At 38.8% G+C, this 16,170-nt stretch overlaps 2 protein-coding genes across 3 annotated transcripts; both read left to right on the top strand.

Moving 5' to 3' along the window:
- Positions 1-1,253: 1,253 nt before the first annotated feature.
- On the top strand, positions 1,254-6,847 carry LOC149040924 (uncharacterized). Of its 2 annotated transcripts, none has more exons than XM_089179979.1 (4): positions 1,254-2,286; positions 3,762-4,012; positions 4,384-4,498; positions 4,797-6,847. In XM_089179979.1, the coding sequence occupies exons 2-4, from the start codon at positions 3,782-3,784 to the stop codon at positions 5,942-5,944; spliced, it is 1,494 nt and encodes a 497-aa protein (XP_089036105.1). In that variant the 5' UTR covers positions 1,254-2,286; positions 3,762-3,781; the 3' UTR covers positions 5,945-6,847. The 2 variants fall into 2 exon arrangements, with proteins under 2 accessions (XP_089036105.1, XP_089036104.1); XM_089179978.1 differs by lacking the exon at positions 1,254-2,286 and adding an exon at positions 2,597-3,153.
- A 5,172-nt stretch (positions 6,848-12,019) lies between these two features.
- LOC149040923 (uncharacterized) lies at positions 12,020-14,404 on the top strand (the record flags this gene model as incomplete). The annotated part of the gene is made up of 3 exons (XM_089179981.1): positions 12,020-12,262; positions 12,666-12,780; positions 13,119-14,404. Coding segments are annotated over 3 exons (1,527 nt in total), but the record flags the coding sequence as incomplete, so codon positions are not given.
- Between the last annotated feature and the right edge of the window lie 1,766 nt (positions 14,405-16,170).

Raw genomic sequence — 16,170 nt, 5'->3', positions numbered from 1 at the left:
AATCCCAAAAACCTACGTGACACCCATCACTGAGGCCATTTTAACATAGATAAAAGCCAAGTTAAAGCTTTGCTGTTGCTTGGTCACTTCTCTGGCTCTCTGAAATAATTAAAGTAAGATTAGCCCTGCTTTTAAAATTCATATTTCCTTGCGGTGTTCTGTAGGTCTTGCAAGCCGTCGAACAAACATTTGAATAGGCGAAGCGCAGACAGACAGACAGTTGGCTTTTGATGCCCTTTGATTACAAAAGGATAGTATATATTGTGTTCACCTTTCGAATTGTGATGATATAAAAGCTAGTGTCTCCCAAAGCAAAGAGTTTGAAACTCAGAATCAGTCCAACAGGAAAACTAAATGAGATCTTTGCTCTTTCACAAATTGTAAATTAGTGTCCAAAATCACAATTCGGACACTAGGGTCTAAAGACCCAAATTGGCCACTAAGGTGGAAAATTTTGTACCAGCCACTATTTTACACTGTTTAATATCAAATTAGACTTCAACGTCCAAAATCACAAATAGTCCACCAGAGCCCAAAATCACAAGTCGGCCATTATTCTCCAAAATCATAAATAGTCCACCGGGGTCCAAAATCACTAATCGGGCACTAGGGTCCAAAATCCCAAATCGGCCATCAGTGTCCAAAATCTCAAATCGCCTAATAGGGTCCAAACTCACAAATCTGCCATAATCACAAATCGGTTACTAAGGTTCAAGATTATAAATTGGCCTCTAGGTACCAAAATTGGAAATCGGCCCTTAATGTCCAAAATCACAAATCGGCCACTAGTATGAACGATCAGAAATCGGCCACCTATGTTTTGAACTAGAAATCAGGTCACCAGGGTCCAAAATCACAAACCGGCCACTAGGGTCCAAACTCACAAATAGGCCATTTGTGTCCAAAATCAAAACTCGGCCTCTAGGGTCCAAAATCACAAGTTGGCCACTAGGGTCCAAAATTGCAAATCGGCCACTAGGGTTCAAAATTTCAAATCGACCGCCAGTGTTTAACATCACAAATCGGCCACTAGGGTTCAAAATCACAAATCGTACATTAGAGTTCAAAATCCCAAATCGCACACTAGGGTCCCAAGTCACAAATCGGCCACTAGGGTGTAATAATTTCATATCCACCACTAGTGTTCAATATCAAAAATTGGCCAACAGGGTCCAAAATCACAAATCGGCCTCTATGTCCAAAATTAAAAATTGGCCACCAGTGTCCAGAATCACTTATCGGGCACTAGAGTCCAAAATCACAAATCGGCCGTTAGTGAACTGGTTAAAAAATCGGCTACTGGGGTCTCAAATTACAAATTGGCCATTAGTGTCCAAAGTCACAAATCGGCCATGATGGTCCATAATCTCAAATCGACCACAAGGGTCCAGAATCACATATTGGTCATGAGTGCCCGAAATCACGAGGCTTTTTCTAGAAAATGTCATTTATGTTAACGTCGTGCTCAGTTCCTTTTTTTCATTTTCCTTTTTTCAACGAGCAACGCATTTTTAAATAGAAAACAATGTGTCACCCATTCATTAGCCAATGTGGCGCCTTTAACGGCTTTAACATGACACATCGAAACAACCACATGAACTGATCATGTTGGGAAAGAAATCTTCGCTGCTACACCGATATGGTAAATTATACGTATATTCTTATATTTGGCACAGGAAGCATTTTTGTAGATAACTGGATTATAACCACGTTCAAGAACTGTTTTAGAGCAAATTAACAGGAACAAAAACAAAAAGTTCAACAAAAGTATTTTTGTCGATCTTGAATGCCAAACTTGTCACAATCTCCATGAAATATAGTTCGAAAGCTGTTTTGTAATCAGTTTTTCTTCGATCGCTATAAAACAAGCTCCGATAGATGTGAAGCATTCTGCTAACGATGACGATGCGCTGCTGAAATCAAAGAGAACTTACAGACGATGACGACCAATAATTAACCTGCCGGCGAGTTTTGCAATCTATTATAGCTATTAGTGAGGCACTGCACGGATACGTGCGGTTTGACATTAAATACCTAATTATATATGTAAACTCAGTAACTAGGAAATTTCAATGTTGTTCTTCAACAAGACAGACCTATTGACTTTCTTAAGCAGGAATATGATATTACATAGTTTAGAATCACCCAAAAAATGGTAAACCTGTTTGTAGGGGTATCAACATATCGTATTTTCTCCTTTTCAGTGTATGAAAGGTTTGTTTATCTTGACCTAATTAGTCTTTATAAGACTGACTGCAGGTGCTGAAGCCCCGTTGACGGGAAAAGGTAACCAAATTTGAATTCCCTACATTTTAGTTTCTTACATTTTCCTTTTTATTCAAAGGTAGATCATACATGATAAAAATATCAACGCTCAATGCATTTTATATCACCAATATTTATTGAAATTCTGCTCAACAATAGGAATTAAGGCCTGAAGTGCTCGAAATATGATAACCAGCTTCTCTTTGCAAACAGTTTGACGCAATTAAGTCTTTCCATTCTTGCTGATGTCTGAGTTTGGTAACTTCTCCTACACTTTAAATCCCTGCTTTTGTCAGAAAAAAAAAATCGATTCCTTTTGAAGCGGAGGGATATAATTTTCTTCTCTTATCTGTAGAACGTGCATAACTTTGGTAAACGGAAATCCTCACTTGTCTGAAGAGGAACTGAAATCAAATTGTAACCAATTGTGGCCGCTGTTGAGTGTTCGGAAGCAACACAACCCAGAAGATTTTTCTTTAAATTATAAAGAAGGGGGAAACAATTCCAATTGTAGAGATTAATTAAGTTAATATCATCACGGCGACCTAGAGAGAGAAATATTTGAGAAATAGAAAAATCTCTGTAAATCGATATGTAAATTTTTTCATCCGGCTTCAAAGTTTTGCCGTATCAAATTTAAGTATGTAACTGTTCTGACATCGCCTATTGTTGGTCCAATACTGTTCCATTAAAAATTTAAACTTAGTTATTTTTTGGCAAAACACACACTTGGGTAAGCAGCCGTATTTTGAACGGAAAGTAGACGTTACTCTTTCATTCGCCATCTCGATCGTAAAGTAACAAAGAAAACAGACAAGTTAGCGATGAAATGGTCAGGACTGTTACTCTTTTCATTTCTGGTTGCTATTTGCAGCGGTAAAGAGCTAGGTGAGTATTAAAGCCACCTGGCGTAGCTTTTGACCATGAATATATGGAAATAATATATGCGAACTGCAGATACAGAAATGAATATGAAAGCGATCTTCGCAATTACGAAAACTACTTTAGCAGAAATGAAAAATAAGACCTGGATATAATTCAGGCCTGAACGGGAAGTAGTGCTTATAACTGCGAAGATTGCTTCCATATTCATTGGCGTACATTTTATCACATCAATCTTTTTAAAACCTTTCTTTTCTCTTCTTTTAAACACTTTATTTGAAATACTCACTCACGATAGTGTGGCATCAATAGGGTAACTTCTGCGATTTGGCGGGATTAAAAATCATCGATCAAAATCGCTAAGAACATAGTTTCTATCGTTTACCTTGATAAATTGCTACAACAATTTTTTTTCAGAACAGGTGTTCATCCATCATCACAAAATCAAGATAGAAGTAATGGTTACAGCTTTATGGAAATTAGTTTTTTAAGTCTCAGATATTATTATGTTAAAAAAGAAATTTTCATAAGACGAACGATTTTGAAGCGTGCAAGCAAGAATAGGTTGCTCTTCTAGATACATAAACCATACTTTCATTTTGCCTAATTTTTAGAAAACTGTCGGCAAGTAAAGATGAACCCCGCAAAGCAGGACTTCATCCTCGAGAAACACGTTTTCAAAATGGTGGAGATTGAGACAGCCAGCGCATGTGAAGTGAACTGCTTCATGGAAGCTGACTGTGTTTCCTACAATCTAAAACCGCAACAGAATGGAAAACTTTTGTGCGAATTGAGTGATTCAGATCACGTAAATAATCGACAGGATCTAAGATACAAAGAGGGGACTGTTTACAAATCATTTAAGGTGAGTTGACCTATTCTCATCAGTAATTCCGTTAAGTTTTCGTCGATAAAATTATCATGCATCTTAAATGTATGTAAAGAGAAAATCAAATCAAAAATGAAAGAGATATGTGAGTTTTTTTTCACTTTTCATGTTGTCTGGTTAAGAAGACCATACGTTCAAACTTTCTTTTCTGTAGATGGAAAAGAGGATGCATGAATGCGTAAATGCATGCATGCATTCGCACATGTATGAAATGATGAATGTATGCACGAACCTTGAAATTTATTAATAAATAAATGGGTGCATCGGTATAGATGGATTAGCTGGAAGAAGGAAGGAAGCTGGGTACCGGAGCGACTTATTTTATAAATATTTTTATGTCTTCGCAGAACCGCTGTTCCAGTATGCTTTGCCCATCAACGAAGCGATGCCAAACTGGCTTCACCAGAAAGGGGTATCGTTGTGTTTGCGCAAATGGATTACTGGGAGAAAACTGCACTGAAGGTATGTTGAGTAACTAAGAAATTTTTTAAGGTAACCGTAGGCAACGTAGGTATTATATATGAGGTATTAAATAGCTTTTGTGGTCTTAAATTGCTGGGATGGACAAGGAATTCTTGCAGAGGACCTCTCTTAGCCTCTTGCCATAGTGATCTGACATAAAATGGAGCTGACTGCATAAAAGTCGTCGGCTCAGAACGGCGGTTGCTATCAGATCTTGTATAAAGTAAACGATAGTCTTGATCGATGATGGAGATTGTTTACGTTATTCCCATGGCTTATTGTCATTTTGGTGTTCTAGGACCGCCTTCAATGCAAGTTGTTCCCGAAATAATTGAGACTGTGGAGGGTAGGAACGTTACTGTAATGTGTAATGTCACAGGTAATCGTAAACCAGACGGGATCATATGGAAAAGGTCTGATGGGATTCTTTCCAGCGCGAGGACCATTACTCGTGAAGGAAATCTCACCATACTAAATATCACTACAAAGGACAACGGCTTTTACGTGTGTACTGCAACAAACCCCTGGGGTACCAAATCATCATCAGTTCTCCTTCGTGTTTATTCAGCTCTCAAATTTCTCATAAAGCCTCCGTCGAATGTGACAGTGATGGCGTATAAAGCTGTCGATCTGCGTTGCTCTGCTTCAAGCGACCTGAAGCCAACCATCCTATGGATGTACGATGGAACTTTTTCCTTACCTTCGGGGGCGTCTGTTGACTCATTGAATGCTTTGATGATTTTATCTGCTAACATATCTCATTCTGGTACCTACACTTGCAATGCGACGGATGCATTCAGCTCAATTCAAACAAGTGTCACTGTTCATGTCAAATACCCTGATACCTGCTCCAAAGTGAAGGCAAACATCATCGACGTTAGTGGTGATTACTTCATCGATCCTGACGGTGTTCTTGGGGAGGATCCATTTCCTGTTTACTGTAACATGACTGACAAAGGAGGGGTTGGAGTGACAGTCGTCGGTCACGACAGTGAAAATAGAACGCAGGTGAAAGGATACGAAGGGCCTGGTAAATATTCCCTTGATGTTCATTACAGATCTGCCAGCATATCTCAATTAAAAGCTCTGACGGAAGCCTCTGATAACTGTCAACAGTTCATCAAATACGAGTGTTTCAACGCCTTATTAATCAAAAATGGATTTTCATGGTGGGTTTCGCGTGACGGCCAGAAGATGACGTACTGGGGGGGAGCAAACTTCAAAACTGGTGGCTGTGCATGTGGTTTAACTAGATCGTGCGCTAATGACCATTCACTGAAGTGTAATTGTGATAAAAATGATAAAAAGTGGCGGGAAGACAGCGGTTTCTTAACCATCAAGTCCCACCTTCCCGTCAAACAGCTAAGATTTGGTGACACGGGAGGTGCACATGGTGAAGAAGGATACCACACATTAGGAAAACTAGAGTGCTATGGTATGACCTAAGTGCAGACAAAATTGAAAACATGAAAACTCGGAGCATAGTCGTAACAAATCATACGTAAAACTACAACCAATCACTATTTGGTTGCTTGACATAATTCCTGCACTCGAGGTTTTTTGCATGGTTATAACCAGTACTCATTACTTTTATCATCATGTTTCTCCTCTTTTCTATTTAATTGTTGGCTCAATTGATTTTTGGTTATGTGACACTGAATAGAAGAGCTCTCTAATCCAGTCTCCCCCCGCATCATTACTCCATCATTAATTAAGCTGTATATTGAAAAAGTTAATTCAGCAATAGAATCAGTACGTTATTAAAGACATATACAATCAGTTTGTTTCTCTTTTAAACTGGAACGTGATATCACAATGCAATTCAGAGATAGAAATGTCCTTACTGTACTGACGTAGGGCATCACAGTAAAGTTACGCAATACATTGCAATCATCTCTGAGTCGATGAACTATGGCTTTAGAAGCCGGTGATTTTCATATATGGCTTAAGACGAATTTCGTGTAGATATAAACGGCCATTGTGTATCGTTATCATTGAAACTTTGCCGCAACTAAAAAGCAGATACGGTGGCTGAGGGGAAGGAGACGGGAATAAGGAGTTATAGGCAAATAGTTAAAAAAAAAATCATGATCAAAGGAAATTAAGAGGTTTGTTTATCTGAAAAACAATAGCGTTGTTTTCTTCAGAAGACTGTCGTTATCACCAGAGTAATATTTTCTTCTGCCAAAGGATTCCCCCTATTCACAATGTCTTTTAAATAAAGGTTTGGAACAGAACAGGTTACTCACACTCTGCATTACTCGAAGGTTGAAAAACCAAAGAGAAGGTCATATTGAACTTTCCTCCCAAATGTTCTGTCGCTTGAATAAAAAATAAAAAAATGGTCTCTGCATGAAAATAAGCTAAATTCATATTGCTGTTATTTCAATAGTTCAACCCTTGCTTATCCGACTGCACTCTAAAAATCTAAATCAACCAAAAAATACACGTATAAAAGTCAAGTTTTTGCGAAACCGTCCAAAGGGCTTCTATTTCACAAGCAAAGAAAGATTTGATTACTTAAAAAACTCCACCTATAAGGAACATTCAAAGTCCTTTGACCACCCAAAAAGCACGGCTCAAATAAGACCCTGCGGCAATAACCGACATTAAGTCTTTGACTCTGTGTTTCTCTTTTTCCCAGAATATTGGTGAATTTGCTTCTGCGTCTCTTGGATCAGCGACACTGCTTCACTTGCGTGATATAGGTTTCCTAGCTTTCAGCATCGAGGCAGAAGCACTGCTCCCTGAGGTTCAATTTTCCCATTCTTTCTTCATTCGTATGTAGTGCTTGCTTCCTAAGGACTTTGGAAAATTGGCTTTTCTCCAAGCCAATAGCAACAAAGGACAGGAAGATGAATTAAGCCTAACAGTCTTGTTGGCAACAATCCATTAATCCATATTCTTTTCTAGGTTATACGCTGGGATAGTTAACCCTAAAATTTAAGACACAGCTCAAAGTTTCAAATATCCATTTGTTCCCCTTAACTTTGTTGGCTGTTGAAAAAAGTTCATCCCTTTTTATTTATTCTGTCCAGACGTCTTACTTGTGACAGATTTTAGCGTCATTGCTATGGGAACGATTTAATGTGATCAACCAACAATTATTACAACGAGACTGTTTTCTCTAATTTAAGGTCAGCTACCACATCGGGATACTTATTTCTGGTGATTCCAAAGAAGAAAACGTTCCATTCTTTCTCCGGCCCAAACCAGCTTTGTAACACTGAAGAAAACTTACCTTATCCCAAAAATTCATGTCTTACCCATCACTAAGGCAATTTCATGATAGATGAAAGCCAAGTTTGGGCTTTGCTGTTTTTTGGCCACTTGTCTGGCTCTCTGAATTAATTAAAGTAAGATTAACCTTGGTTTTAAAATTCAGATTTCCTTGCGGTGTTCTGTAGGTCGTACAAGCCGTCGCACAAACGATTGAATAGACAAGGCGCAGACAGACAGACAGTTGGCTTTTGATGCCCTTTGCTTACAAAAGCGTAGTATATATTGTGCTCACCTTTCGAATTCTGATGATATGAAAGCTAGTGTGTTCCAGAGCAAAGAGGTTGAAAATCAGAATCAGTGCAACAGGCAAATGAATTAGAAGACCTTTGCTCCCTCACAAATCGTCTAGCTACTAGTGTCCAAAATAAAAAATTGGCCACTAGCGTCCAAACTCACAAACCGGCCTCTGGGGTCCAAAATCAAAAATTGGCTACTTGAGTCCAAAATTCCCATCGGCCACTAGTGTTCAAAATTACAAATTGGCTACTAGGGTGCAAAGTCACAAACCAGCCACTAGGATCTACAATCACAATTTGGACACTAGGGTCCAAAGTCCCAAATTGGCCATTAGGGTGCAAAATTTCATACCGGCCACTAATGCTCACTAATTAGACTTCTGCGTCCAAAGTCACAAATAGTCCTGCAGGTTCCAAAATTACAAATAGTCCAGCAGGGTCCAAAATCACAAATAGCCCAGCAGGGTCCAGAGTCACAAATAGTCCACTAGGGTTCAAAATCGCTAATCGGCCTCTAGGGTCCAAAATCATAAGTCGGTCATTATTCTCCAAAATCATAAATAGCTAGTCCACCAGGGTTCAAAATCACTAATCGGCCATTAGGGTCCAAAAGCACAAACCGGCTATTAGCGTGTAAAATCACAAATCGCCCAATAGGGTCCGAAATAAAAAAAAAATTGGGCACTAGTGTCCTAACTCACAAATCGGCCAGGAGGGTCCATAATCACAAATCGGTCACAACGGTTCGAAATTACAAATCGGCCACTAGGTCCAAAATCACAAATTGGCCACTAGTATGCATGATCAGAAATCGGCCTCTGTTTTGAATCAGAAATCAGCCACCGGGGTCCCAAAGTACAAACCAGCCACCTGAGTCCAAACTCACAAATTGGACACAAGGGTCGAAATCTACAAATTGGCCACCGGAGTCCAAAATCACAAATCGGCCAACGGGGTCCAAAATCACAAATTGGCCACTAGAGTCTAAAATCACAATTTAGCCACTAGGGCCCAAAATCACAAATCGGCCAGAAGGGTCCATAATCACAAATCGAACACTAGGGTCCAAAATCACAAATCGGACACAAGGGCCCAAATCTGCAAATGGGCCACTGGGGTCCAAAATCACAAATTGGCCACTAGAGTCTAAAATACCAAATCGGCTACTAGGGCTCAAAATCACAAATCGGCCAGAAGGGCCCATAATCACAAATCGAGCACTAGGGTCCAAAATCAAAAAATTGGCCACGAGAGTCCATAATCACAGATCGGCCACGAGTCCATAATCACAAATCAGTAACAAGGGTTCAAAATTACAAATCGGCCACTAGGGTCCACAATCACATATCAGCCTCGATCGTTTAAAATCACAAATCGGACAGCAGGGTCCAAAATCGAAAAAACTGCTACTTGTGTCCAAAATCATAAATCGGCTACTAGTGTTCAAAATCACAAAGTGACCTCTAGTGTCTAAATTCACAAATTGGGCATTAGAGTCCAAATCACTTATCAGCCACTAGGGTCTAGTATCACAAATCGGCCACTAGTGGCTAAAATCACGAATCGATCACTGGGGTCCAGAATCACAAAGCGGCCAGTTGGGTCCAAATCACAAATCGGCCATAAATGTCCCAGTTAAAAGATCGGCCACTGGGGTCTAAAATCATAAATCGGCCACGAGGGTCCAAAATCACAAATACGCCAAAAGGGTCCATCATCACAAATTGATCACTAGGGTCCAAAATCGCAAATCGGCCACTAGGGTCCAGAATCATATATCAGTCATGAGTGTCCGAAATCACAAGCCTTTTTCTCAGAAAAATGTCATTGTTGTTAACGTCGTGCTCAGTTCCTTTTCCACTTTTCTTTATTCGACGAGCAACGTATTTTTAGATACATAAATGTGTAACCCATTCGTTAGCCAATGTGGCGCCTGTTTGCTGTTCGGCTTTAACACGACACATCGAAACAACCACACGAACTGATCATGTTAGGAAAGAAATCTTCGTTGCTAAACCGAAACTCGCCAAACTCGTCACAATTTCTTATGTAAAATAGTTCAAAAGCTGTTTTGTAATCAGTGTTTTTCTTTGATCACAATAAAACAAGCCCTAGTAGATGTAAAGCATTCTGTTAACGATGACGATGTATCACTGAAATCAGAGAGAGCCCACAAACATTGAGAACCAATAATCAACCTGTTAGCGAGTTATACGATCTATCATAATCCTTAAAGAAGCACTGCACGGAAACGTGCGGTTTAACATAAAAATTTTACCAATTTTGTCACCAATATAATTATATGTAAACTCACCAACTGGGAAATTTCAACATTGTTCTTCAACAAGACAGACTTCTTAACTTTCTTGAGCAGGAATACGATATTATATAATTTATAATCACTCAAAAAATGGTATACCTGTAATAGGGGTATCAACACATACTTCGTATTTTCTCCTTTTCAGTGTATGGAGGGTTTGTTTATCTTGACCTAATTAGTCTTTATTAGACTGACTGCAGGTGCTGAAGCCCCGTTGACAGGAAATGGTAACCAAATTTGATTTCTCTAGATTTTAGTTTCTTACATTTTCCTTTTTATTCAGAGGTAACTCATACATGATTAAAATATCAACGCTCAATGAGTTTGATAAGCACCAATATTCATTGAAATTCTGCTCAACAACAGCAATTAAGGCTTGTAGCGCGCAAAATATAATAATCAGCTTTTCTTTGCACTATGACACAGTTTGACGTAATTAGTTCTTTCCCCTCTTGCTGATGTTTGAGTTTGGCAACTTCCCCTATACTTTAAATCCCTGCTTTTTTCAGGAAAAAAAATAATTCCTTTTAAATTGGAGGGATATAATAATTCTTATTTTTAGAACGTGCATAACTTTGGTAAAGGAAAATCCTCACTTGTCTGAAGAGCAACTTAAGATGAAATCAAATTGTAACCAGTTGTGGCACCTGCTAAGTGCCCAGAAGCAACACAACTTAAAAGTTTAAAAAAAGGGGAGACAATTTCAATTGTAGAGATTAATAACGATAATATTATCGCAGCGACCTAGACAGAAACGGTCTGCAGTTTCGAGAAATAGAAAAACCTCTGTAAATCGATATGTAAATCTTTTGATCCGCCTTGACCGTTTCACCGTATCAAATTTAATTATGTAACCGCTATGTCATCGCCTAATGTTCGTCCAATACTGTTCCATCAAAAATTGAAAGTGAGCTATTTTGTCGCAAAACACACACTGGGGTAAGCAGCCGTATTCTAAACGGAAAGTTGACGTTACTCTTTCATTCGCCATCTCGCTCGTAAAGCAATAAAGAGAACAGACAAGTTAGCGATGAAATTGTCAGGATTCTTACTTTTTTCATTTCTGGTTGGTATTTGCAGCGGTAAAGAGCAAGGTGAGTATTAAAGCCACCTGGCGTAACTTTTGACCGTAAATATATGAAAATCATATATGCCAAATGCGGATATAGAAATGAATATGAAACACGAAAACTAATTAAGCAGAAGTGAAAATTAGGCCTAAAAAATTCAAACCTGCATGGGAAGTAGTGCTCATAACTGCGAAGATCGCTTGCATATTCACAGGCGTAAATTTTATTAAATCAATTTTTCAAAACTTTTCTTTTCTTTTCTTTTGAATACTTTACTCACTCACGCTAGTGCTGGCTTCAATCGGGTAACTTCTGCGATTTGGCCGGTTTAAAAATCATCGATCAAAATTGCTAAGAACATAGCTTCTATCGTTCACCTTGTTGATTTGATTGAACGATTTTTTTTCGGAAGAAGTATTCATCCATCATCACAACATCAAGATGGAAGTAATGGTTACAGCTTTATGGAAATTAGTTTTTTAAGTCTAAGATATTATTATATGGAAAAGAAAGTTTCATAAGACGAACAATTTTGATGCGTCCTTGAAAGAATAGGTTGCTCTTCTAGATACAGAAACCATACTTTCATTTTGCCTAATTTTTACAACACTGTCGGCAAGTAGAGATGAACCCCGCAAAGCAGGACTTAATCCTCGAGAAACATGTTTTCAAAATGATGGAGATTGAGACAGCCAGCGCATGTGAAGTGAACTGCTTCATGGAAGCTGATTGTGTTTCCTACAATCTAAAACCGCAACAGAATGGAAAACTTTTGTGTGAATTGAGTGATTCAGATCACGCAAATAATCAACAGGATCTAAGATACAAAGAAGGGACTATTTACAAATCATTTAAGGTGAGTTGACCTATTCTCATCAGTAATTCCGTTAAGTTTTCGTCGATAAAATTATCATGTATCTTAAAAGTATGAAAAGAGAAAACCAAATAAAAAATGAAAGAGATATGTGAGTTTTTTTTTCACTTTTAATGTTGTCTGGTGAAGAAAACCATACGTTCAAACTTTCTTTTCTGTAGATGGAAAAGAGGATGCATAGGATGGATAAATGCCTGGATGCATGAATGCACGTGCGTAAATGCACGTATGCATTCGGACATGTATGAAATGATGAATGTAGGCATGAATCTTGAAATTTATTTATAAATAAATGGGTGCATTTCTATAGATGGATTAGCCGGAAGAGGGGAGGAAGCTGGGTACCGGAACGACATATTCTATAAATATTTTTATATCTTCGCAGAACCGCTGTTCCGGTAGGCTTTGCCCATCAACAAAGCGATGCCAAACTGGCTTCACAAGAAAGGGTTATCGTTGTGTTTGCGCAAATGGACTACTGGGAGAAAACTGCACTGAAGGTATGTTGAGTAACTAAGAAATTTTTGAGGTATCAGGAGGACAATAGAGGTGTGAGGGAGACAGCTTTACCACATGATTACATATGAGGTCTTAAATGGCTTTTGTGGTCTTAAATTGCTGGGATGGACAAGGAATTCTTGCAGAGGACCTCTCTTGGCCTCTTGCCATAGTGATCGACTGGTAATAAGTCTGACATAAAATGGAGCTGACTGCATAAAAGTCGTCGGCTCAGAACGGCGGTTACTATCAGATCTTGTATAAAGTAAATGGTAGTCTTGATCGACGATGGAGATTGTTTACGTTATTCCCATGGCTTATTGTCATTTTGGTGTTCTAGGACTGCCTTCAATGCAAGTTGTTCCCGACATAATTGAGACTGTGGAGGGTAGGAACGTTACTGTAATGTGTAATGTCACAGGTAATCCTAAACCAGACAGGATCATATGGAAAAGGTCTGATGGGATTCTTTCCAGCGCGAGGACCATTACTCGTGAAGGAAATATCACCATACTCAATATCACTACCAAGGACAACGGCTTTTACGTGTGTACTGCGACAAACCCCTGGGGTACCAAATCATCATCAGTTCTCCTTCGTGTTTATTCAGCTCTCAAATTTCTCATAAAGCCTCCGTCGAATGTGACAGTAATGGCGTATAAAGCTGTCGTTCTGCGTTGCTCTGCTTTAAGCGACCTGAAGCCAACCATCCTATGGATGTACGATGGAACTTTTTCCTTACCTTCGGGGGCGTCTGTTGACTCCTTGAATGCTTTGATCATTTTATCTGCTAACATATCTCATTCTGGTACCTACACTTGCAATGCGACGGATGCATTCAGCTCAATTCAAACAAGTGTCACCCTTCATGTCAAATACCCTGAAACCTGCTCCAAAGTGAAGGCAAACATCATCGACGTTAGAGGTGATTACCTCATCGATCCTGACGGTGTTCTTGGGGAGGATCCATTTCCTGTTTACTGTAACATGACTGACAAAGGAGGGGTTGGAGTGACAGTCGTTGGTCACGACAGTGAAAACAGAACGAAGGTGATAGGATACGAAGGGTCTGATAAATATTCCGTTGATTTTCATTACAGATCTGCCAGCATATCTCAATTAAAAGGTCTGACGGAAGCCTCCGATAATTGTCAACAGTTCATCAAATACGAGTGTTTTAACGCCAGATTAATTGAAGGTGGATACTCATGGTGGGTTTCACGTGACGGCCAAAAAATGACTTACTGGGGGGGAGTAAACTTAACAACTGGCGGCTGGGCATGTGGTTTAACTGGATCGTGCGCCGATGACGAATCACTGATGTGTAACTGTGATAAAAATGATAACAATTGGCGAGAAGACAGCGGTTTTCTTACCATCAAGTCCCACCCTCCCGTCAAACAGCTAAGATTTGGTGACACGGGGCAAGAATATGAAAAAGGATACCACACCCTAGGAAAACTGGAGTGCTATGGTCTGATCCAGGTGCAGACAAAATTGAAAACATGAAAACTCGGTTACCAGTCACTACGTATTTTAAATATCGGTTTGGAAAAAAAAACAGGTTAATCATCCCCTGCATAACTCAATGGTTGAAAAGCTAAAATAAAGTCGCATTGAACTTTCCTTTTGAATGTTCTGTCGCTTGAAAAAAAATTATCAAAAGAAATTGTTCTCTGCATTCAAACAAGCTATGCTTACATTGCATTTTCAAGTACTATACCAGATTTTTAACACTAGATCAGTACTAATGCTGTAAAAATGTAGTATTCCGACTGCATTTTTACTGTTACATTATATGGCGACTGAAATGTCGTTCAATAGAACTTTCATGGACTTTTCCAATGTCATTTTAGTGAGCGTAAATACTTCCTTTTTCGAAAGATGCTCAACCATCAGATAATTGTTTTAACCATTTTCAAGCCTTCTTGAGTCGAGATTATGAAAAGTAAGAATCAAAGAAATTGTATACTCACTGAGAAAATCGCTATCCGGTAAAATGGTTTATTTTGTTTTCCCTTTCTTTCACTGGTGTTTCCGATTTATTTAATTGTTGTCTGTAGAATCACATGTTCATCAATACATCTTAGGGTCCAGTCCCTAGTTTTATTTCAGGAGCAGTCGCATGATTTTCAAGACGGAAGAAGGGATGAGCTGTCATTGACAACGGAGAACAAAGGGGGTACTGTAGAATTGATTGTCAAATCGACTGCCAATGAGGGGGATCATAAGAATATTATTAGAATACAATAAAAAAGAAAAACGAAGGTGATCGAACATTCTTTGTAAGAGCAGTCAAGAAGTGGAACATGCTAAATGTGCACCTAAAACGGAGAAGTAACGCCAAAAATTTTAACAATCAAATGCTTACGCACTTACTGAATTTAAATTACGTTTATAAATAATACCCAGTTTTAGCAAAGGACAGGTAAATGAAGAGAGCGCGAAGAAAGGCAAATAATTAAAGTGATAAAAGTAGAATTTCTTGAAAAGACGTCATGTTAAGTAATTCATCCTCACAGAGGTCTGGTGCCAATCAAATCATATTAAATGGTGTAGCCAAGGAAAAAGGCTTTATGGCAATCACTCCATGGAGAACACTGCGAAATGTATGAAAATCCGAATATATTGCAGACTATATTAAAGTTCAGACTGCAGACTGCAGACTCTTACAGACTCTTATTTTGAAGTAAATAATCGCTCCGTTACGTTAATCGTCGCTCCGTTACGTTAATCGAAACCAAGTTTTGCTCCTAAATTCATTAACATTTTATCTGGTAGACATTTCAACACCTTTTTCTGGGCTGGCATCAAGCCTAGCAGTCTTGTTGGAAACAAATCCATACATTTTCCTAGGTTATATACTGGGGTAGTTAACCCTAAAACTTAAGACACAACTCGAAATTTCGATTGTGTCTATTTGTTACACTTCACTTTGTTAAATGTTGAAAAAAGTTCATTTCTTTGTATTTATTCCATCCAGTAGTTCTTGCTTGTGACAGATTTCAGTGTCATTGCCATAGGAACTATTTAATGTGATCAACCAACAATTATTACAGTGAGACTTCTACATTGGAAAACATGTTTCTGTTGATTCCAATGAAGAAAGCGTCCCATTCTTTCTCCGGCCCCAACCAGCTTTGTTACGCTGAAGGGCACTTACCTTAAAGACTGTTTAGAACAACGTACGGGTACCACAGGCATGAAAGAGCCTTTAGGTTCGCAGCAATCCCAAAAATCCATGTCACACCCATCACTGAGGCCATTTTAACAAAAATCAAAGCCACGTTAGAGCTTTGCTGTGGCTAGGTCACTTGTCTGGCTCTCTGAAATAACCAAAATGTGAATAGCCCTTGTTTTAAAATTCAGATTTGTTTGCGGTGTTTTGTAGG

This window comes from Pocillopora damicornis, chromosome 8, assembly GCF_964200805.1.
Source record: "Pocillopora damicornis chromosome 8, jaPocDami1.2, whole genome shotgun sequence".
NCBI classification, from domain to species: domain Eukaryota; kingdom Metazoa; phylum Cnidaria; class Anthozoa; order Scleractinia; family Pocilloporidae; genus Pocillopora; species Pocillopora damicornis.
This window is presented reverse-complemented; position numbering and strand designations above follow the sequence as displayed.

Bases quoted from the DNA above. Each gene is read 5' to 3' on its own strand.
- LOC149040924 (XM_089179978.1), top strand. From the start codon at position 3,090: ATGAAATGGTCAGGACTGTTACTCTTTTCATTTCTGGTTGCTATTTGC. The intron at 3,154-3,761 runs GTGAGTATTAAA...CCTAATTTTTAG, and splicing joins TTGCAGCGGTAAAGAGCTAG to AAAACTGTCGGCAAGTAAAG. The intron at 4,499-4,796 runs GTATGTTGAGTA...TTGGTGTTCTAG, and splicing joins GGGAGAAAACTGCACTGAAG to GACCGCCTTCAATGCAAGTT.